The 24,887-nt window shown below is 44.4% G+C and overlaps 1 protein-coding gene across 4 annotated transcripts in view; it reads right to left on the reverse strand.

The window, feature by feature from the left end:
• The window catches only part of nlgn3a (neuroligin 3a), a 91,162-nt gene that overhangs the window by 2,977 nt on the left and 63,298 nt on the right, over positions 1 to 24,887 (reverse strand). For all 4 annotated transcript variants that reach the window (XM_031857777.1, XM_031857774.1, XM_031857776.1 and 1 more), the window contains one exon: positions 8,538 to 9,327. In XM_031857777.1, the coding sequence (XP_031713637.1) occupies positions 8,538 to 9,327 (790 nt within the window). The remainder of the gene's footprint in view (positions 1 to 8,537; positions 9,328 to 24,887) is intronic.

The raw sequence follows: 24,887 nt of genomic DNA on the forward strand, positions 1-24,887 counted from the left end.
GAGAGAGAGAGAGAGAGAGAGAGAGAGAGAAAATAGGTAAAACAAATTGAGATGGCTGGAGCGGAATCTCTGGACCTGGGCCGGTGTCAGCAGAGCAGCCCGTAAATAACCACTTTTATTAGGCCCGTAATGATCCCCAATGAATATTGACAGCTAGGCTATGATGACTTTGTAGCTGAATATCTGTAATTAAGTTTCAAAGGAGTGGGTGGTGGAGGTAAGGTCATATTGATCTCCCCGTGTGCAACATGCCAGAGAACAGGACGTCAATGGAGCAGCCTGAGACGTGGTTGTCTGCAGCCTGCGTGCTTCATGCATTTTCACAGCGGTCTTGTGCATCCTGTCACACACACACACGCACACACGCACGCACGCGCACACACACACACACACACACACACACACACACGGAATGCAAATATTCTCCCCCTCTCTTTTTGTCACACAAGTATACATACACGCACATGACAACAATGATGGGGGTCAGAGCAATCTCAGTTAATGGGAATTCTGGGCATTTCCGAAACACTGCAAATGCTCTCTTTTCAGGAGGGTCTATTTGCCCAATTGTTAGAGCAAAAATATTGAAAAGGTACATGGATGGATCTCACAAAACAATCAGTGTGTGCAGGGAGCAAAGGAGCGGTGGTGTGGAGGAGTTAGAAAAGCTCTTTGGTGGCTGGCTGGTTCAGAGCAAGTGAAGATGAATAATTTAGGGAACACAAAGAAATCAATGTGGCATCTTTAGTTAATTTGATTTGCCGCATTAGAGAACAACTGGCTGCCTTATCTAATTACACACACATATGCTTGGGTAATTGTTGCAAAGTCAATAGTAAACAGGCTACATTCCTTTGAACAATTTCTACCACCGCTGCTCAACTCTGGGCTGCATGCTGGCTTTGAAGTCCTGCCCTGAGCTGTGGAGAGAGAGAGTGATCTCTGCTGCTCAATGTGGTGAGAGATACCAGGTTACCCTGCTGCATTTGTACTGAGGCTTACTGGGCGCTGTGTGATGCGCTGTAGTCAGATCCACTTTATAATGGTTCCTGAGTGCTGCGCTGCTGCGTTTCCCATCTGAACGTTGAAAAAACGGAGATGCAATCATTGCTGACGTTTTCTGTAGGTGGCGGAAATTGTAGGTGGTTCAGCTTTTAACTGTTCAATATGATCCAATACAATAGTTGTATGATGAATAATGCCAGAGTGGAGCTGATGATCTAGAAACCTTACAGACATCTTACAGGTCTTAATTTGTCTCTCCCTTGTTTGCATGTGAGGACAAAATAACATGATGAACTTTCTACATAATTAAAAACAAAACAACAGCAAAGCCCACAGACTTTCTTTGCAACAGCCACAATGTGACGCACGATGAATTATAAGCTGCACAAGATATTATTGTGTGCACGCTTTGTAGATAATAAATAAATAAATAAATAAGGAAAGGTTGAAGCTGTGATACCGAAACTGTGCAGAGTGTCTTAATCTCTACATTGAGCTTCATAGTTTGGGCTCTGTGCTCTTATTACTTTCAAACAATGTTCTGACTATGACGTCAACTGGTCGCAGCTGAACACTCAGACATACCGACGGAACAAAATAGAACTAAATCAGCCGGAAAGATAAGCTCGGAGATAAGATATCAGCAGTCTGCTGATCTTGATGGGCTGAAGACTTTTAGAAGTCACTGCACAGTTTTTGTTGGAGATTAAAAAAACAAAAAAAAACAAAGAAGTGAAAACACTTATTGAACATTATCTTAAGCTGCAAGCTGAAAAGAAGAGGTGTGTCAAGGGTACAATTACAAAATAAAAGGCTGCATTTGTGTTGCCTGTTCGTTTGAGGTGCCTGAATAGCCTCAAATTACAGCTGCCATTCGAACCTGCTGGTCATAATTTCACATTCAAATATTTCAACCGGGATAAAACGCTGAACACTGCGTTGCTGTCAAAGCACTTCCCCGAGCTCGCTGTATGTGTTCAGCTCTGTAGCAAACGCCTCGCTGAGACTTGTATGAACAGCCCTGGCATTATGTGATGTTTGTGGTCCTGCTGGGCTCTCAGAGCTCCCCTGCATTAGCTGATAGCTTGCCTCCTGTCAGACCTCCCACTTAATCTGGATGGTCATTGGAGCTATGGCTGGACTCCCAGGCAGAGGAGAGGGATTATTACACCCATAAAAGCAGGCGTTTTAATGGCCTTTTGGATTTCCTCTGATGTGTTCATATGACTGCGGTACTATAAACCATCGCCTTCGTCGCCTCCTCAGTCCCCCCCCCCACTCGCGATGACCTGCTGACCCCCGCTAACCTTGGCCTGCCTTGCGTGTGTAAGTGCTCCCATGTGTTTGTATCTGTGATTGACTGGGAGTTTATGTGTGTGCTTTTCATTGTGTGTGTGCTCTTCATCTCCTGTCTGTCAGCTTGTGTACCTGTTTGTGTGTTTGTATTTGTGACGCATCATGGTTTGATGACCTCTGGGGCCACACAAGCGCTGCACTTGAACACAAGACACGTCACATTTCACGAAACAGTACATGTCCTGCAGTGACGATGACGAGCCTCTCCAGGCTGATATGAGAAAAAAAAACAAGGCTTCTGTAGGTGTTAAACTGCTCTTCTATAGGATGCTGCAGCACCTGGATGACAGACACGACTCCCAGCTCTACCCAAACATGTGGCAGGACGGGGGCCTGAGCTCATTACCTATTCTAAGCCCCATCTTCACGCACTGATGTATAAGGTAGATAAGGGGGAAGAATGAATATCATTTTCTTTCTTTTTTCATTTCCCATGTACCTCCTTCCCCTTCTCATCCTGATGTAATTTGAAGCGCTTGAATGATCATAGACCTAGCCATCACCAAATCTGAAAAGACACGTTTAGGTGCCCCAAGGCAAAAGACAAGAATCTATTTCCCCTACACTCAGGGTCTCTGAATCTGCAGCTATAGCTCCCAATATAAAACAAGGAAAATGCATTAATTCAGCGGCACTGATGCTCATTTTGCGTAGCTGCTAAAATATGCGAAGTTGAAGCCTGTTTTTGAATTTTTTTTAAAATTATTGTTGTTACTGTTGTGAAACAAATTAATCCCCTGAAGTTGTTTATCAATTTACCAGGTAACACAAAATAAGCAGCTAATTGTAATTTTCAACTCCAACAGAAGGTTCCCAACACCTCTCGCTGCATTCGGTGTAAATCTTTAATAAATACACTCTTTGTAATTCTCTTTGTAGACTTGGTCTCGGCTCAGTGTAGGGGGCAACTTCAGCACTGAGCGGGCAAATTACCAGGCTGTGCTCTTTTACCCTTCATGTGGCTGCACGCTGGGGCGGAGGGCTGACTGATGCGTGGTTCATATTTAATGGCAGCCTCCGGTTCAGCAGGCTAAGTGATGCAGGGCGAGGCGCTGTGACTTTGGGGCGTGCCGAAGTCTTGGAGGACACATCTCTCGGACCACTCCTTATTATGGATGCTATTGATTTGTTTGATTAGATGAGTGGCAGCCACCAAAACACCTCCCACACCTTCCTTGCATCCCCATTCTCCCTGTTTAAACCAATTAGCAGCTTTCTACCTCTACCTTCTAATGATTTTAGCATTTCACTTACATTTAGGATAGATCCCCATTTTAATCTGACAGCAACATACACATGCAGATCTACTTCCTTTTCTCCTCCTCCCCTGCCGCCCTCATTACATACAGCTCACAGCATGGACACCGATCAATGGCAACCAGGCCCCTTAACAAGCCACACCACTTCCTTACCTTCTCTAATGCAAATCAGGGTATTGGCTACAAATCTCCCATCAAGTGAGTGCCTATTTAATGGAGTAGCTAGGTGGCTGTGCTGTTCCTCAATGCCGAGCATTCACAGACTCCTGGTACAGGTTGAGTCGGTCCTAACGAAGGAAGCTGGAGGGAACAGGGGATAATCTGGAGAAAGGACAAGGAGGGGGATCAGGGATGAGTGATGTAACTGCTAGACAGCTGGGGTAAAAAAAAGGAGTGCGTGAATGAGGTCAAACGGGAAAAATAGTTGATGTATGCATTGTTAACCCGACAGAGGAGGGGTGTCTGATTGACAAGCGGGAGGAGACCAAAAAACATCAACTAGCAGTATTGTAAATCAAAGAGCTGGCTGTTTAACTGCACTGCAGACACGCTGTAGTTACTTCTATCTACATTTGTTTGGTCGACAGCCGTTGTCACTAAAGACAAAGCAATCCATACTGCATATTTTAGCTCATGTTGTAAACGTAAAACATGAGTAGACTTTCTTTTTTTTTGGTATAGATTAATGAAAGAGAGCGGGATGGAGGAGAATGAGGAAAAATATTCAACACATGACAGCGCTCTGCTCTTTAACTACCTAGCAAGGCCGTGCGCAGCATGTGGCACAGCTCACACACAGAACAGGGGAAATGAGCGCCAGCCAGCAGGAAGAGACAAAAAACAAGTAGTGGGAAGACGGACCAACATATTTACGGCACTAATGATATATAATGATTGATCTTTTCTGGGGCTTTCATCACTTTGTCTGTTTTGAAGTGTTCTGCCAGTGTTTTTGTGTATAGTCGCGCTGCTGTGCTTGCATTTGTGTTCCAGAGGGTGTGGAAGTCGCAGTATGTGGACTTGCTGCAAAACTTTCGGAGAAACTGTTCAGAAGAAGTTGCTGTGGCAATAAAGCGCAGGCAATTTTTGCCTGTCAATAGTAAAACAAATGTTACAGCCAGAAAAATAACTCTGAGCTGAGTAAATCCCCGGCTTCTGAAACATCCCGAACTCTCGTACTGTAAACACACACTCTCACAATCGCACTCACACGCACGCTAAGAAGATTTGACAGCATGCACTCTCTGTATGCTTTTATGCTTCACTGACACTGATGGAGGAAAAAAAAAAAAGTGCATGGGCAGGGATTTGCCCTGTAAAGATGACATATGAGAGCCCGGGACAGGAAGAGCTTTGGGGGCAACGCTGCTATGATATACACTGTTGACATGCAGTCCAAGTGTCTCAACATCATGTCACACATGTTTCTACAGCCGATTTAGAGAGGGGGCAGGAAGTGCAATCTGGGTCAGTTCATTACGAACATCTGGAAGGGGAGCGAGAGCTGCTTTACAGATATAGGGAAGATGGTTGTTGGACGGTCTGCGAAGGCAAGGGAATTCAACTGTGTCTTAAGTCCTCTCGAGCCAGACTGGGTTGGGTGGTGTTGGGGGAGAGATCTATATCCCCTAGTGTGGTCTAAATGAGGAAGATGAACTTCAGAATCTATGAGAAATATCTCACATCCTCAACCCCCCCCCCCCCACACCCGAGGCGTTGATGGTAGATTCCTATACTTGGGCTTGGGTAAAATGACCCTTTGGAGCAGCATGGCTGGGTTTTCTATTATCCTGGAATCTAATCCCAGTCTCTTTACCATCTCAGTGCCTAATTGTGGTCTGCATGTAATCCCCCAGTCTGGAATTATGCCAAGGCGACACACCAGAGTGTGGATACTACCCTTTACATGGTGAGGTCTAGAACCACTTTACTCTCTCACAACTTTGTTTCTTTTGTCTCAATAAATCAGTGACGTGGAAATCTACAAAACTGACATAGGCTGCATCCACACTACTACGTTTCCATTTTAAAATGCATATCTTTTGCTTCGTTTACTTTGAGTGTCCACACTAATATGGAGTTTTAGAGCACCGAAAACGAAGCAGTTGTGTGGACAGGCGTAACCGCATGAATTTTTAAAATGATGACGTAGACACCCGCGTTCGCTACTTGATTGGGTCTTAGCAGTCACGACGTGTTCTTCCCTGATTCGTCACGCCCCTATCACATGACCCTTTTCTGGAAGAAAACAAAAAACAACAGCCTTGATTGACGACCAGTGGTTAATTCAACATAGATCACGGATTATAGGCATTGCTGACCTTGTCTATACTAGCAGCTGTTGTGCAGTTAAAGTCTGCATTTTATAATTCTCCCACTGCCGACATGTGGAGCAAGCAAGCTATTACTGGAGCGATTAGCGAGAGGCATGTCCAGCGGCATTATCAGCCCTACAGAGCGGACGTTTGAAGTCACGGTTTTGCGGCTTTGAGGAGGGTGATGGACACAAAACGCAGAACTATTGTGAAGTCCATACAGAAACTGTAAAGGAACAAATGCATGAATGCTCTCCAGTGCAACAGAGACTTCAGCCATCCGACAGAGCAACGAGTGTGAGAACAGACAACAACAAAACAGGAAACAAGTGAGACGTGTGCTGACCAAATCGTTTTTTTTCTTTTTAAACGTATTAGTGTGGATGCAGCCATAGGGTCAGGAGTGAAAGTGCTTTGTTTTTTGACTTTTGATACTTGCCAGGTTGAAGGCCAGGTCAGGGTTACGAAAGGCTTTCTGCTCATGGCATTGTGTTGAGTCTGAATGGTTGTGGGTAAGACAGGCAGGCTGTCTGTCATCATCCATTAGTATAAATTTCACTGATGTCGCAAGATCCAAGTTAAGCACCGTGCATTGTTACCTTGAGGCCTCAACGTTTCTCATTCAAACTAAACACACTCGCTCTTCTTTAAACAGCAGATAATATTCTTGAAAGGACGAGTAAGAAATCTGTATGTACAAATTGCAGCCTTGTATGTGTTGACACAAGATGGTTGCCTGGCAGGCAGAGGAGACAGCTGTTTAGTCCCAGCATCACTGATGGACCTCAGTGCTTTCCTTGAGGTGCCGACATCAGTCCATCTGCACTAGTCTGCCATTAGCAGTTCAAGGAACTAGCAGAGCCGGCGGCACGGGGCTCAGCCTATCAGACAGATGTAAATGCCACCTGATTGGACAGCGGATGATATAGAGACAGATAAAAAAAACAGAACAAGATTTCAGGGTGCCTCCCATTCAGGGTGGGATCAATACCTCTCTGGTAACGGGGAATGTCAAATTAAATTTCCGTTGTAAGAAATGATTACAAGTAGTCATACAAAATGGCCAGGCATTGTGATGGGTGGGGGTGAAAGTGAGCATTGTGGGGAGCGGGACTCACCCAGGGCACGGGTGATCGACTGGGTCCACGGTGAGGGAATCGATACCACTGAGGGCAAGAGTTTGATATGTCTCCCTGATAAGTCTCTGTGTCTTTTGAGCCTTGGTGTAATAGAGCATAGATAGTATTTCCAGCCAAATACACACACAAGCACACACATGCACACAGAAGGATACAGAAGGGCAGGCAGCCGTGCACACATACTCAACCCAAACAGGCAGCCAAGCACAAATAGCACACACTCTGGAGGAACATTTTATCTTCCTCAGATTCAATATGTCTCAGGTTTTCAGACTAGGACCCAGGAAGTCCAGGCAAAAAACATCTCTGAAAAAAATACATGTTGAAAAATGCCTTTTCTGTCCAATACCATCCATTGTAGACCTTCGTTTTTCCTGCAGCTTCTCTTCTGTAGCACAGACATCCTTTTAATAGGACTGAGATAGAATTTCTCTCCGTGACTTCTATTTATAAGAAGTTTGTAATTGTGTGATCAATGGTTTTACTAAATTGAAGGTAATGCTGTTAAAAGTAATTTAAAAGACAAACTATGTGTGAATAAGTTTTGTTACAACTATTATTAGACCCAAGATAAAAATAAAATAAATTGGTATTAGGGATGGATAGTGATAACAGGTCTTAAATTGGTATTGATTGGTTCCTGATTGCTCAGATTCATAACACTGTAATGATCCTTCAGCAGTCAGTATGGCTAACAGTCTTTGAATGTCATTCATTCAATCGACATTTTCAGTTAGACTACCGTTAAATCATTTTTTCCTGGCATGTAGCCATCTGCTAATGACGATGGTCTTTTGCATTGCGCAACTCCATCATGGTTGTGTTACCATCGTGAGGACTGAAATAACATATATATTCACCAAAGCAACTGCAGCTCCACCATCACTGCAGCCAGCCCACTGCCCCTGATTCAATACATACTGTATATACCTGTTTTGGAGGTCTGGTTGCTGGTTAATGTTGGTGAGAGGCTTGTCACTAAAATAAGTACAGCTGTCCACCTTAATGGTCATCCCACCTTAAGTGAGCCTGGGCAGAAGTCACTGGCCTCGGAGTTGAGGAGTTGTAGCATTTATTCACCAACAATTAAACTGTACCCAATGCACTGCTATGTTCACAGCTATAACATTACTGATACTCACGGTCACACAAATATTCTCTTTCTCTGTCTTTGCCGACCACACACTCACTCATATTATGCCGCTAACCCCGCTCGTTAACCCCGCTACATTGATCCAGATTGATGGATTGTTACACCCTTAGTACCAGCCATCGATCTCACAATTTTCTCTTCCTCCTGATGGACTATTAAAAGTATACTGAACACTGTTGCGTCTAGTTACACATTTGAATCCTATTAAAATGAAGGAGGATTATTGATAAGATTACCAATAAGTATTGATACCGATAAGCAGTATCGGTATCAATACCAGTTAGGATAACTGATGAAAAAATGTACTCACCCAGTCTTGGCAAAGTTGGTCCAATAGGTCATGACCACAGCACTGAGCATGACATCATTCTTCGAGAAATTACAGGGGAAAAGGTCAGTGGGACCAATCATAGGAATTCCGAAAACATAGGGCACCTCGTCCCCGTGGGCGGAGTCTGACCAGGCGGGCTTCATCAGGCTCTGGCAGTGGTGGTAAAAGGCGTAGAAGTAGGTGGGTGAGCCGTAGCGAGCGTGGAGATCAGCCGTCACCACCGAAGGCTCCACCCACTGGTGGTCGGTGAACAGAGCCACCAGCGTCTTGCGCCTGGTCTCTGGATTGTCTCTGTCTGCCCAGTCGGTATACATGAACTTAATGGTCTCCCTCAACGTGTCCTTGCCCTCCGGGTACCCGTACAGACTGTCCACAAAGTCTGACACTGAGAAGTCAAAGTCATTTCCAGACACGCCATCCTCTGAATCCACCACGTTCTCCACAAACCGCAGCCCTTCGCCCTGGTTGACCCCCAGCATGATGTCGTAGTTGAGGAACTCGCCCTGCTCCATCAGGATCTCGGGGTCGTCAGGGATAACATCCCCATCGATTACAGGTCCAAAGGCCACGTGGTACCTCGCTGGTTGTATGTCCTGCTCCACCAGCTCCCTGGAGCTCTTCTTCCTCAGACAGTCCACCATATCTAAGGTGTCCAGGACATTACAGCCCACCTTCTCCGACAGGAGACGTGTATACTTGACCGGCTGGTAGTTCACCGCCCAGCTGGAGAGGGCTGACCCGCTCTGAATGATGGCTCTGTGGAACAGACCTGCACAAGGACACAGGAAGAAGAGACAGGATGATGTTCAGTGTGTCACTACTACGGAGGATAATTCAGTTATGTGCTATACTACATGATTGTTAATTTTGTTGCTGCCATGATCAAAAGGCGTCTGTCAGCTACACAGTTGATAAGAATAACAGAGGCCAGACAGAACAAGTCCTTGTTGCCACACAGAACAATAATGGAATCGTGGCTGTGATAATGACTGTGCAGATGGCCTGGTCTCTCTGACAGCTCGCAGACAGAGAAGGGAATCAGTACTCTGTCTGTCATCTTCCCTTCTTCCATCCATCTCTATAGGCTCTCTCGATATTAATCCCTGCATGTTTGTCAGGAGCAGATGCTGCCAATGTGGCTCAATGGGTTTTGTTGCAAATAGAGGATGGACTATACCGTACCAAAAAAATCAAGTAATTTCCTTGTATGAAATGCAGAAATGCAGGAAGATTTCGTCTATAAACCCTGCACACATGCCATCCCCCCTGTTAATGTACTTTTCAAGGTAGCTTGAATTGGATGAACCTCAAACACTACAATTATAGACACAGATGCTCCCTTTTGCAGTCATTACATACACACACACACAGTACCTCTGCATCAGTTATGCCTCTCGCAAGTTAAAAGTCTTTTTTACCTGAAAGATCACTAAATTCTACAGTTTGTGGGTGGATTGCTATAAATAAAACTGGACTCCTACTCGCTACATAAGCAGAAGGAACGGAGCTGCACACATTCACAACAGTGCAACATAGTGGCACACAATGACAGAAGCTAAGCAGAATAACCACGGTTTCCTGCATCTGATATACATAAATAGACTTATGTTGCACTCAGAGTCAACAGACCATTCATTATGTGAATCTACATAGGAGCTTGGTGTTTGTGCATGGGTGGGCTTCAAAGGGGGGGTGGAGGGGGTTCAGAGACGAAGGTAAACAAACCTACTAATCAAATGAAATTACATTTTAGTCGCAGGGCAGTATGAAGGAAATCTTCAATGACTTTTCACCACAAGGAACAGATCCCTAACAACAAACATAATTTCCTTAGAAATAATTGAATTGCTTCCCCTTTGAAAAAAGAATCCTCCTTCTGCCTTACAGACAGTAGAGTGAAGGTGACATGGCATCCTCTTTGTCTCGGGGCCCTCCTCCACATTGTCGTTGATGCCTCGCAGTCTCTGTTTGACAGCCCCACTCATCCGTCCTCCCGGGTTTTCAAAATCACGAGTGCTGTTTTACCAATCTCAAAGAAAATCAGAGGCCACTTCACCATGCCACTTTATCGCTCATGGCGGTTTCACTGCCAGAGTCATGGAATACCACTGAACTCATGATATTGAAAGCCACAGCAGATGAAATGCTCCAGAAATGGCACACAGACATAAAAAAAAAAAAAAAAAAGAGAAAAATTCAATAGAAGATCACACATTTAAGCCACAAAGACTAGCAGAGAAATATACAGGCACGCAGACTCGGTTTGTGATATTTCAGCATCAGCGTGGGTGGCGGTGTTGAAGTCTTTGTGTTTATGAGGTAAACAGCAGACTTAAGTGCCAGATATATCACTTTGGTAGTCTTAATCAGAGGCGGCGGGGGGCTTATTTCTTCTTGGCGAAGATGAAGCGTTTATTTACAGAGCTATTTACATTTATTTGTTCGCAAGTAGTAAGTAGAATTAATGTGTCTGGGTGAGTGAACTGTGAAATGTTTCTGTGGTGAGTGTGTTTACTGGTATAAGCCACAATTTGTGTATTTGAACAATGAGTTTGGATCTGAATGCGGCAGCTGTTGGCAGCGAAGATTTCACAACATGTCCTAATATAAGTTTTTGATTTAAATGCAATGAAAGAAATGTGTGTTTTTGTGTTTCTGCATCTTTCTACGTGAGCTCGTCAGCTCTCTGTGGCCTTGCCAGGACGCTGACCTTCGAGACGTCCTGTGGTTGTGCGTCTCTGCAGGACGGTGGCCTGTGCCGTGTCCCAGGGAGCGGAAGCAGATGTCGAGGGTTTCACCCACTTGAAAGCATTAGAGGGGCAGCCGCGAGATGAAAGATGGCCGCTCGGAGGCAGAGAGGGGGGCTGGGGCTTAATCCTGCAATCCCTCCCCTCTCCTCCTCCTCTCCTCCTCCCCTCGCTCTTTAGTGGTATTGCCTCGCTTCACATCTCAACTCAAGATTGCGCTGTGCAAACAGAGCCAGTCATGGTGCAGGGAGTCCGTCCAGAATTCCAATGCCGACAGACAGGCCACAGGCACTTTCTAAATGTCTTTGATCAGAAAGTTGCTCTAGGAAAACGTTTGCCAGCAGAATCCTGTGATTGGCAAAGCGATTTTGACAGACATATGTATATCAAATCCCTTTGCCATAATTGAGGAGAGCGGCTTGAATGCAACTGGGCTTGTCTGAAGGAGGAGGCTGCAGCCAGGTTGACAACGTTAGATTTATCTCCTGCTTTGGTTGATGAAATGGAGGACGAGTGACTGAGGCTTTACAATTGTTTGTAGAGAAACATAAATCCAGCGCACATGAGCTGTCACCGGACCGATGAATATGCATTAGAGCTGTGTGTGATGAGCCCCACTGTGGTAGGAAGCTCACAGGGGAAGGTCAGGGAGAGAGGAGAGAAGAGCGCAGGCTCTCTCACCCACTGAGGGAATCCACTAATTATCCACACTGGGAGGTGTACATGTGTGTCTGTGAGTGCACGTGTGTGCATGCACGTGTATTTATGCTGACGTTGATCGATAAGAAACGGAGATGATGAATGGACCGACAGACGACAGGCATCATCATGATTAGGGTTAACCGTTTGGGACATTGTTTTGTATTCAGTATCTACTCACATCGCGAAAAAATTAAACAGAAAGGGCATGACGCAACATGTGTGTCACATTCATATCTTGCATATTTCACCCTGTAAAAGCAACAGATAGCCCCCTATCATTATCTGCCTGTGTTTGACATGCGAGAATCCGACACCCAAACTGCGAGCAGATCCATCAAACCATAGTGTTGCTGGCAGATTGAGGTCACGCTGAATTATGAGCGGCGCTCCGAGGTAATCACTCATTGGATCCTTGCTAAAATGCTGTCGCGTCACTCCGCAGCCGCCTCTGTGCTGCGGTTTGCCGACCTCGACTGCGCTGCCCTCTCACTAGACACCCGTTAAATGGGCATGCAGTTCAGCCCTGGATTGGCCAATTTGCCTGCGGAGATAATTCACAGCTGATAGGAGAAAGAAAAAAAAGCTTGACCTTGAGGGTATGACGACCGCCGCATAGGTTAGAGAGCCACAATCCACACAAACACACACAAGCTCAAACAAACACAAGTTGAGGCCATGTTTTGACAACAGCAATATGGATGAATTGCTGATATAAACAAGCCAATGCCGCACCAGTGGAGAGAGAGTAACAGGACGTGGCTGGATCACTGCTAAAGTATTACATGGCAACTATGGGCATGTGAGAGTGTTCAGTCCGTGTTAATGGACAAGGATGTTCTGTTGGTGATGATGCCAGTAAGCGCCGTAAATGACTATACTTTGTAATCCGGAACAGCTGGCAAAAATCACTGAGGCATCAGCGGTGAGTTTTATCAGTCTGGCCCGGAAATAAATGTGCCTGTAAAAAATGCACGCTGCAGAAACCCCACTACAACCTCAACAATGTCATCCGCATGAAAAAACAAAAAAACAAAACAACTGCACAAAGACGTCTATCAGATGACCTTGAAAGTTTGGATCGGTCAAGTTTCATTTTATAGGTCAGTGACTCATTTTCTTGACAGCATTCCACATGACTTTAAGAGGTAACAGGATAGAAAATATGCAAAGCAGCAAAATCTTATCGGAATTCTTCTCGGACACATAAAAGCCATCGCAAGAGAGAAATAACGTGGCCACAGGGACACGTCTTTCTCTTTTCTTCCCCCCTACAACTCCTCCTAGATCTTGTACATGCCTTTTCCTCGCCTTTCAATCCTTCCTCTGCTCTGTTTTTCTGTCTCTCTCCATCTCACTCTCCGTGTCTCTTTTCCGAGGGACCATGCTGAGTCCCTCCCTGCTGATTATTAGACATAAGCTTGCGTTCAGCAGAGCCTGAATCCTCTGAGCCATCTTACCTCCACCATCACTTCACTGTAAGCAAATCTCCACAGACCCGTGGACCCGTGCAGAGCTCCCTCTGTTGCAAACATTTCTCTCCGTCTACAGTGAAACTAGGCTAGCGCTCAGTTGGACACACTCAATGAATGTTGCTCTGCCTCTGTTGCTTCATTTCACTCTTCTTTATTTTCTCTTTGTCACTGCTGTTTTTCCCCCATTCTTTCTTAACTCAATCCACAGTGTTTTTTTTTAATCTAAATTATAAATATGAAGTACTTTTAATCCAACCTGAAATATTTTAAGCCCGCTGGGAGATGAACACTTATACATTTTGCCTAATTATACATCCCTGGCCATTTGCAGTCTCATAACACAGGGTTAAAGCTGCTGTCTCCATGACTACAGCTTACAGTACCACAGGCTGCATCCACTTAAACACAAGTGCCTTTGGTGTGATCATGCATTAGTCCATGGGTAATTTCACATTGGTCTGGCAGCCCTGAAACAACACCTACATAGTTTTTCTGTTTCATAAAAATTAACGCCCAACATCAAACTCGTCGACTTCAAAACCAACGAACGCGCTGATGGAATCAGCAAAAGGGCAATGCTCTGCTTTCTGAGACAGTAGTGCCTTTGAATACACTTCCTGGATTGCCTCGGGCCACAGGGATATACTGTAAATTAAAGCACAAAAGAATCCAGGCAGTGTGTGTGTGCGTGAGCTTTAATCCGAGCAAGGCTGTTATTTGCTGTACTTGTTTGAATTAAAAATGAAAAATGACATAAAGCGGCCCAAATAGGACTCACTACTTGTGATTCATCGTGTGCACGATTTGTTGTCTTGCTCTTTTATGACTGTTCTTGTTACCTGGCTTCACATGTTTCCTCTGAACCAGATTTCCACTAGACTGATTTCATAACAAATGATCCAAAAGGATAGCTGCCAGAGAAAATGCATCTTCATCCCAGAAACTGACTGTTTTGTTTTGCATGGATCAGAGCACAAAAGCGACTGTTGCCTAATTCCTAGAAAACTTAAGTCTGTCTTCCATCCACAGGAGGTGTTGAAGCAATCTACAAGTGAAGAGCAGTGGGCTTCAAAACAGAAGGACTGCCCTGCTCATGTTACATCATGTCCATATAGAGTGTCTGAGGGGCCATCAGTGTGAGACATGCTTCATGCCAGCCCTATATAATGTTGTTTGAAGCTGTCGGTCTTCTGCTCCAGCCTCTGTAGAGACAGCCTGCTTGCCTGCAGGCTGTGGCTTAGGCCAGATAAAGAGTTTGATCCATGGGGGTGGATGGAGGGAAGAGGGAGGGAACGGGAAAGCAGAACAGAGGAGAGACAGATGAGAGGGGGGAATAAAAGACAAAGAAAGGATGGGATGAGAGAGGAAGAGATGAAGGTATGAGTACGGGAGAGGATAGAAAATGGAAAGTAGCAGGAGGCAAAAGGGGAGGGTAGGAGAGGAGAGGAGGATAAAAATGACCCCACTGACAGGCTGTACCCAGCTTGCAGGATCGATGTGTATCTGAGCCCAGTGAGTGTGATACCTCCTACTAATCACGACATGACATCCACTGGTCAATACCACACACTCCAGGCATCATCATCGCGCGCACGCCGGCCTCCCTCGGTCTGCACGCACAGCACAATAGGGCCACTGCTCCTCCTTGACCTCATCAATCTGGCTGCTAATCAGAGGCATGCACACCACACCTGTTGACTAATTCTCAGCATGTATTTTCAGCCTAGAAATTGGCGTCGGCGGGCGGGGGTTTACCTATCTGCATCAGGACATTTCAGATTAGTGCATGTCGTCGGTCGCTGTAAATATAAATTGTAATAGAAAATTCCAATACCCTTCTGTGATTGTCGAAACTTTTTGGTCCTTCTGTGTTGTATTGTCCAAATATGCCAAATTGGATCCGGTACTCTTCGTAGGATAACAATGCTATTTATTTGAAAATCCTATGTGATCCAGTTTTGGTGCCCACCGACTTATTCATCAGCGTGAATGGGCATGAACCCATTCACTTACTGCCAGAGAAAAAAACGTCTTATGACACTTAAATGAAAGCAAGGGCAGCTTTTACTGCACTGTAAGTAATTTGCTGGTAAAGTGTGTTTAATTGCAGGGTGCTAGCAGGTTCTCCTTTCTGTAGTTGACATTTGGTGACTGACAGAGTCATGCAGAATATTCAGCATATAAGACATACAAGTCACGACACTTGAATTGTATGAGGAAAAACTACAAGATGGAAAAGTTTCAACAAGGGAAGGAGGAAATCAATGAACAATTTTCTATCATTATCGATCGTATGTGCACTTAAATCATGGCAACAAAATGCCCTTTACTGCATTTACTAATTCTTCAGCTGTTTCCTGTATTTTTTGGGACGTTATCTGTGCATTCTCACGACCACTCACGCCTGCACATATACAAACCGAATTGATTTCTGTCCTCCTCTCCCCGCGCAGCCTCCCTGCCAAACCAAGAGAAACAGAGAGCCTGCACGGTGAATTTTTTTCCATTTGCACTCATGCATGTGTCACTAATGCTGCAGCCTCTGAAAAGCAGAGAAGCCTATCTCCGTGTCCTTCAACTGCTAGCTCTCGTTGTGCTGTGGCATTCGCAGCAGTATATACACCGAGCTCACTCCACGTTGCTGCAGTGCCAAGATTGGCCTGATAGCTGTGTACGCACAACAACACGCACTGTCAGCGAGCCTTGACTAGGCTGTCGATGTGGAAATGGGAAGAATAATGAGTTATTACAGGGTTATCTGTGTGCATCTCCATGTCATGACTGTGTAAGCGGCTCGGCTAATCTCATTAGATGGGACAAGTTGTTAAATATGTTTTCTGATTTCCTCTCTCTTCTCCTGCTGCGTCCACAAATAGATTGCAGATCAGCGCGCTGAGAGGAAGTGCCTTTAGCTCCCAGAGAAGCTGGTTTTCATAGGAGGATTGTGGCTGCTGTTTAGTAACCATGCAAACATCTGACTCCTGTTGTTTCTAAATATATGCAGCCATGTTTTACACCCCATGTGCATCGTATAGCAGCCCCATCGCTTGGTTCATTTTTATATATGCAGCAAGCAGTGACAGCAAAAGACAAAGAGTGCACTCACTTCAAGGAAGCAAAGCTCCATAAGTACAAATCAGATGTAAAATATGTCTAGCAGGGGCGGGTCAAAGATATAAGTCACACACAAATATGACAATTCAGCCATGAAATGTGGAAGGATGGGAAGCTTCTACTCTTGGCGACATCTTGCCTGTGACAGCCAGATGGGATGGCTGAAACTCATTTTTGGGCCAAGCAACGCCACGGAGACGGTGCAGCTGCATTTGTGACAGACAAATTATCGCAAGGGGTGTACACCCCCCCTGGGGGGGGGGGGGGGGGGGGATATCAGAGGAATTCAGAAGGAAAGAAAGAGTGACAGAGACCGAGAGACCGAGAGAGAGAGGGAGAGAGAGGGAGAGAGACAGATCTCGGCCTAAGTGCCTAAGTCTTGCAGAAACAGATTAGCTGTGAGCTGTAGGGGTACAGGAGGTGAAACTGAGATGGATACACACATGCCAGTCAAAAGTAGGAGGTGGATGGAAGCTTACTGCTTACCCTGGCCCTTTTCACAGTCTTCCAATACTGAAGATCACTTGCTTACAAGCCTTTGCGTCTGGTTCAGAAAAGGATATGTTCCCAATTTACATCTGATTGTAGCTTACGTACAAAGGCAAACAATTTAAATGTGCATGGTGTTCATGCAGACGCAGAGCATGAACATTTTGGCTTAGCTACACATGCGCATCCTCTAAATACCGACTGTTTCTAGAGGGAAGTCCAATTCCACTGTAGCTACACAGAAAATACCAACATGTAATAAATGTACTGTATATTATACAACCCACCCACATAAATGATAACAGTGTGCATGCACACAAACACATGCTCATATAATTCAGGAAGCTCATTAGGCGCCACACACACACAGAGCACCTAGCAGGCAGCAACCTTTTTTCTCTGACCAAGAACATCAGCAACCCCTTTAATCTAAACCACCATTAATGAAGCAGAACCAGAGGAGATGTTGGGGGGGGGGGGGGAGTACTCCCCTGGATGTGCTGTAATTCCTGCACCCCGCTCGAAAATATAGCGGCCTTCCTATTAGCCCCCCCTGTTACCAAAGCCTTTTAGGGTCTGTGGTCACATCAGCAGCAGCGTCCGAGCTGATTAACTATTGTGCGAAGCATGAACGTGCCAGGCCGGGCGCGGGCTGCAACAGTGTAAACATATTCTTCTAGCTGTGCCTATGACACTCTGTGTGTTCCTCCCTCACAGCGCCTGACACCACTGTTCCCTGCTCTTGCCCATTGTGCCAACAGCCCTGCAGCCAGAAGCCACACAAGCTCGGTCTAATTCAAGGCGGCACACCATGCAAACAGCGGACCAAAATAGGATGGATACGCGTCGCCCTCGCCTCGCCCTCATTCTTGGGCACGCATTAAAGATTGAGAGGGAAGCTCAGGCTCGGGATGGAACGGCGCTCCGAATGTGATCCCAGCACCTGACTGTGGAACTACCTGCTCAGCCAGCGGAAGGCTGCTGTGTTTGTGCCTTTATTGAGCGTGTGTGTGTGCGATGAGTGGCCTGTATTCTGTGTGCTGAAAGAAACACAGTTGAGGGATAGCAGCACTGTCACAACAGCCCATCCCTGTAGAGCACTATGTCTGCCTCCCCTGCCTCATTCTTCATACTGTAAACTCCCATTGAGTCAATTACTGTGGCAGAAGCTTTAGTCACCATAGCCATTTACTGTAAGTGGACATTGAGACAATTGGGTTATGACATGTCGTACTGTATGTCCATTGGCAGCAGCGGCTCCCAGTAATTCTACTTGAACAAATCAAGTCGACTGGAAATCCCAACAATTAGGAGCTATTTGTGCAGCCTATCTGAACTCTGTATTCGGCCACTGAGCATCGATGTGCTGCGGAACTAATCTAAATCAATTTGTTCAAATGTTTTTTATTTTGATTAGGGAATACGCTGGCCTGCTGAGATGTTGACTTTAGCAATAAAGACGAAAAACGTGTCGACCAAAGTGTCTTCATTTCTGCCTCCTCTGAACAAAAGCGTGCTGACTACACATTCATCTGCACTACAAAGTAGAAAATACATCTTAGCAAGACAAACAGACAGTCGTATGGATGAACTAGGCTGCACACATCTATCCTCATTGTGTCACCGACTGAGAGAGGGGGGAGGAAAAAAAAGGGGGAGGTCATGGGAGGATAAGAGAGGAGGAGAAATTTAAAAAAGAAAAAAGCGAGAAGACTCAAAAGTCCTTAGTGGGTGCTATTGTCCCAGTGGAGTATTCACAGCAGGCAAAGTCTCTCTGCATAAGGAAATGGCACTCTGCATGCTAACTGTGACTTTGCATTCATTGTGAGGAAGACACAGGCATTTCAATGCATTGGATGACTCATGCAACCATTTCATATCCAATATGCGCTGTTCTCGAGCTCAATACCCAAGGCTCTGAAATGATTTCAGAGTGTGATTTGGTTGAATTAAACGTCTTAACACCAACATGTTTCTATACATGATATACCACAGATTCAGAAGTACATTTGTCAGACCTATTCAACAACAATTTGATTATTGTTGAATCTAAGACGATGACAAAAATGTGTTAAAGGGCTTTTGGCAATGCATTGGAGAAACTACAGTCTGAGCTAGTTCATGGCTAAGAAGCTTCAACGGCTTTCGGAACAGTTTGCTCAAAGCATTTTCCTTTAACTGTATTTTGTGCAGCTCCGCCACCCCTCTATAGGGTCATATTGGCTTATGACGCTCTGCAACTGTGAGTAAATATAAGTCTGTGTATTAGATCTGGGGGCCTGAGATGAAATCTAATTTCGGTGAGCTCAGAGAGAGAGATTGCTTGCTGATACACATCCACATATCCAAGGCCACATCTGGCAGGCCCTATCAAATATACATGGGCCTCAGGAAATCACGATATGGCTGCACTCCCATTATTTCCTCAACGCCATTGAACACATTCTTGTTCCTTGTAAGGTGTTTGATACCAACACCGTCCGACCTCATGAGGATACCATTTAAGAAATGAATATTTTAATGAAGGCAATAAAGCACGAAGATGACTTGGCTGATATTGAGAAGTGACAGTTAATTTCAGTCATTGGGGTAGCCAGCTGATAACAGATTGATAGTGTCACAAACCGTAATGGACAAGTAATTAATATCTATTGCACAGACTCATTTGGGACACTAATGTATCATATTGAATTTTAGATTACACACAAAAAACCCCCCCCGAAGTGACAGAAAACATCTCAATGTCTGGCGCCATGTCAAACTCATTTCAGACCAGCCCGCCTAATAACAAGGCCTATATACATTCCCCTTTCACAGCAGCACTCCAGCAATTTGCAATTTTGGCAGCACAGAATGCAGTGTATTTTTTTTTTTTTTTTTTTTTTTACCTCCGGCCCTTTCTGTCAAGCTCTGAAAAGGCCAAATGGGTAGTGGAGGACAGTTTCTTCACCATCTCGATACAAAATGATGTTGGTTGCTTACAGAGGAGTGGTGGCGCAGGGAGCAAAACGCAGAGTGACATGGCAGAGATCCCCGACACAAGGGCAGAGAGCTGTGAGCTTCGCTGTGGTGACCTCGCCCCGGCTGTCTCGTTCTCTATTTATTTGTGTGCGTGTATGTGTTTGTTAACATACTGCCCAAGCTAGCTAGCGTCCTCCTGTTGGCCCACATTGTGTGGGTCCTTGTGCGTTCACACACGTCTGCCATTCTGGTGAACTTTGAGCCGTGCGATCGCCTCGCAGAGGTAAGAAAGGCATTCAATAGTTGCCTTTCCGCCTCAGCGGGCACACTTCAGATTATCAGTCTTTTACATTCAAACCAGGCAGTAGGCAGTGGAAGAGAGAAAATAAAAAAAGAGCAAAAAAAAGAATCACAATCGTCCAAGAGAGTGCACAAGTTCCTTTCTGATGTTGTTGTCCTCTTTTCCATGGTAACATGCCTTTTACTGCAATCTGCCGATTTCCATATCTCCCTCTATATTATCTTGTCTTTGTTGTGTCTCTTGCTGCCAGTGCCAGTGCCAGTGCCAGTAGACACACAGCTGTAGCCACATGAAATCCCCTGGAGTGGAAGAGTATGTGGACGTACATGTACACATGGACTGTGTGTGTGTGTGTGTGTGTGTGTTTGCTTATGTGCAGAGCTGAGCCGGTGTATTGAAGTATTTGCGCAAGTACGTACATGTTTGTGCAGTATTGATGTGAGTCTGTGGAGATGAGTTATATGTGTGTACGGGCCTGTGTGTGTGTGTGTGTGAGAGACACTGAGTGTGCTCGTCTATCAGTTAGGCTGCATGCTGGCACGCTCCACTTTCTCAATGTCAAGCGAACAGCAACTAACGTCACAACACTTGACACACATCTTACCCACAGACATTCTTTTCCAGCACACATTCAGAGTGGCATTGGTGAGCCTATTGCCATTATGATATAACGTGCCATTGTCGGCTTCCATCACCACATAAAGAAATGACACACAGGTCTGGTCTGTATCACACAAATTAGCTCCTCAGCGTGAGGGAAATATTAATCTATACATCAAACAGCAGGAGCTCACTTTGGGTTTTAAAGTATAAATATTACAATTTATTTTTTTACATTGATTGCAGCAATTTATGTTACTTTAAATGTAATTACTTTAAAAGGTTTTACATGATCTGATCGTTATTATGATTGTTATTCTTTTTTCCTTTCATAGGTATTTAGGGAATATTGGTTCTCTATGTGTTTTGACAATTTATTGCAACAGGCTTTTTTTCATAGAGGACACATTGACATGAAACAGGAGGAAAATCATCACAGGTGTACATCATAAAATGAATGACTGAATTCCATTTGGCTGCTTTGGTTTCAGGGTCCTATTGTCATGCTGGCTTATTGCCACAACTTAACGGGACACTTAAATAGAACGGAGCCATTGTTAATATTATTGGTAACGTCTGGGCTTTTTCAACTGTGACAAGTCAAAATGTCTGCTGTGAAAAAGACGTATCGTAGGTTGTTTATTTTCATCTAACAAGGATCTAGATCAGAGATGTTCACACAGTTCTAATGAAAATGTATTGATCTATTTGATTACAGTGTGAACTCTGTTCATACCAACGCTAACAGATCTCATTTAGTTTGACATCTTTTCAATATGAAATAAAAAAGTTTGACAACAACGAACTGAATGACGTACAACTGGAATTGGAGTGGTATCATGTTGATGTTGATTTTCTATTAGCATACTAGCCTAAATATAAGACAGTGTGAAAAACTGATGTCCATCTGTGTCTCTCCCTTCGTCTTCTCTTGGTGGAGAAAAAAAAAAGCATTAGTTAGGCGGGAAAATATCTGAATAAACTCCATTAACTGAGCACTGATGACGGTTAATAAACACATAATTAAATTAAGGATACTATTACTCTAATAGGAAATCTGACAAAACAATCCCACCGTAATGTCCACTAAGTTGCTTTTTCGGCTGCTTTCAACCAAATGACAGGTACAAAGTACAAGGATCCATCTCTGTGAAAACAGATTGAACTCCATCTGTTGATTAAAGCACAGATTTCGTCCAAAAAATTATATTTGTAAAATAAATGTTGTGGTTTATTGAATGCTTGCAACGCCCCTATGGGACATTTGAGACTTGAACAAGAAAAGATAATCGGAAGGACCTCGATAACAGCGGATTTCCTTGTAATTTTGACAAATAAAATCCTTTCTTCCAACTGATGTCATAAAAATATCGCCGTCATTATGCTTTTTTATTTTCTGAATTCCCGCACCCCGTTTTTGCATTGCACTGGTGAGAAACGACTTTTGAGCTCCAGGAAAAAGCTAGTTAGTGGACCTAGAGTTGGGATTGTTTTGTCAATACCAACTGTCATCTTGTTTTTCATGATAATGCCGTTTAATTAAATATGTAATCACCTTATTTGAATGTATTTTCGCAGGTATACTCTATTTTATTTTTATGAAATATGTCCATATGGATGAAATCCAGTATCACTGTTTATGTCATTTTTAACTGTCATATTGATTTTTATTGTGATGTAGTAGAAGAAAAAATATACTAAGAAAGTGTTTTGGAGTGAAATAGCCAGACAGGAATGTCTGTAGGCAAATGTAGCGAAATAAATAACTGACAAGTCCCAGCACTTCATCACATTTGAGGCAAAAATTATGAAAGAAAATCCAGTTTGACAGAAAACATTCCCGCTGATTGATTTGCAACATTGCCCACAATCGGCAAATAACAATATGGAATCTCTGACAGTTCGTCTAATCATTAACAAACCTTAATTTAAAAGATTTAAGATATAAATCTGCCCACCTTGTCTCATTCAGAGTGCTTCTTATCTTACAAAAAAGTATTTATCAACAAACAGTCAAAAGGGAGCATTGTCTCATTATCATGGTCGTCCTATATTTGGCCAATATGGTGAGAATAATTGGTATTCTGTGTACACTACTCCCCTACTACATTTCCACATGACAGCAGAATCTACAGTTGCTATCATTTACTGTAAATAGCTTGGAGCATATCAGTTCTACCACACATTGTCCCCCTCCCCATGTCGCTGTGCACTTTGTTTGCCTGCATTTCTGCACGGGGAATGTTAGCGAATGGCCTGTGTTTATTCAATGAAGTACCTCCATGGTAACATGTTTTCCCGTTTGGATTTTGATCAAACACGGGCCACCATCTTTCAGCCAGGGATGTGTTTTGGCTGTGACGGGGGTGCAGTGTTTCTGGCTCTGATCTGTAGCTGTTCCCATGAACACCATCAGATATTCACAGTGCCAGCTCTGATGTCGCAGCTTTCCCTCCTCCTCCAGCTTCAACGGTTTTGACACGGAGAAATAGACTGGTGCTTTTGGGTTACTGACAAATTACGGCGGCACAATCTACAGTGTTTGAATAATTTAAAACCGTACCGCTTGGGGAAATTTGCAAAAAGAAAAAAGAAAACCTACACACCAAACTAACCCCTTCTGTCCTCATGGTTTGAAGCAGGAGGTGTCATCCGACTTTCCTCTGGGATTGTTTTGGATCTACCATGTTTTGGAATCACAGAGGTTGGCGATTGGCTCAGAGGAGAACCCAGGTATCCATACACACCCTGTCTTTCCCAGGTGGTCAGGGTGACAGGTAAAGGTGGGTATATTCACAGAGGGAGGGTTTATTTTATACAGTGCTTTAATAGAGACCAGAGGGAGAGGAGGAGTTGTAGGAGCTGGTAGGGCTGCAGCAGAGTGGCGCTGTTTCCCATCGAGTCTCCCTCCCCTCTCCTAATGAGCATTCTATTAGCAGCTAGGGGACGGATTTAGGCAGTTAGGCATACGGAGAAGGCTGGCTAACAATGCAAGTGGTTAGCTAAACAGCTGTTCTCTCTCTGCTGCCACCTCCCATCCCCGGCTAATGAAGCCTTCACCGATGAGCAGGAGTCCCGGGACATGCGGTAGAACAGCCACAGACACCCAGACAGGGAATCTGAGTCACTCACAGGCCTCGTAAAAAAGTCTGTGTGGAGGATAGCTTCAACGACAGGACAACCAAGGCTCCAATTAGATAGTGGCTCTAAGGGGAACCCTAAGAATAGCACATTGGGCAGCGAAGACATTTTTATGAGCACTCTGCACGGCTCTGTGTTTGGAGATTAAACACTCTTTTGCATTGGTTTTTTTACCGAGTGCAAAACAGCAGAGGCCATGATGCCTTTCATAATGGATAATAAACAGATCACTGTGATGATTTTTGTGAAATGTTGCATTGCTACACTTCATTATCCTCTACAGTGGAAGAAGTGTTCGCAGTGGTGGGCATCGATCAAGATTAGTGGCATGCCATATGGGTATGTCAACATCTGAAATACTGCAGAGGATGCATGCTCTCCAAACAGCCTTCACTTAAACAAGGAGTAATGTTTCAGCAGCAATGCCTATTTTTCATTTGATGAACTTGATACAGCATTATGTTTGACTACCAAAAAGCCACATTTGTTTTAGTTAGATGTCGAGTCTGTCAAAGGAGTGATTTTCTGACGGGGGCTCAGGTCACCTTCAAATGATACATGCGTTCACTGTGCAGCTTTTCTTCATGCCACAGTTGAGCAGCCTCTTCAGCTGTCAGGCATGCTGCATGCTTTGAATGAAGAGCTGTTCTGAACGTGGGACCGCATCAGAGCTTCTGATTCTGAAAGTCTACACCTATATTTTTGCAGCAATTAGCAAGGTGTGCTTAGGTGTGAAAATAGGCAGCGTTTCCAGAAGTTAATTTCGTTTTTTTTTGTTCATTCTTCACACAGCTATACACCC

This window comes from Anarrhichthys ocellatus, unplaced genomic scaffold, assembly GCF_004355925.1.
Source record: "Anarrhichthys ocellatus isolate YVR2014 unplaced genomic scaffold, GSC_Weel_1.0 scaffold19, whole genome shotgun sequence".
In the NCBI taxonomy this organism is placed as follows: Eukaryota; Metazoa; Chordata; class Actinopteri; order Perciformes; family Anarhichadidae; genus Anarrhichthys; species Anarrhichthys ocellatus.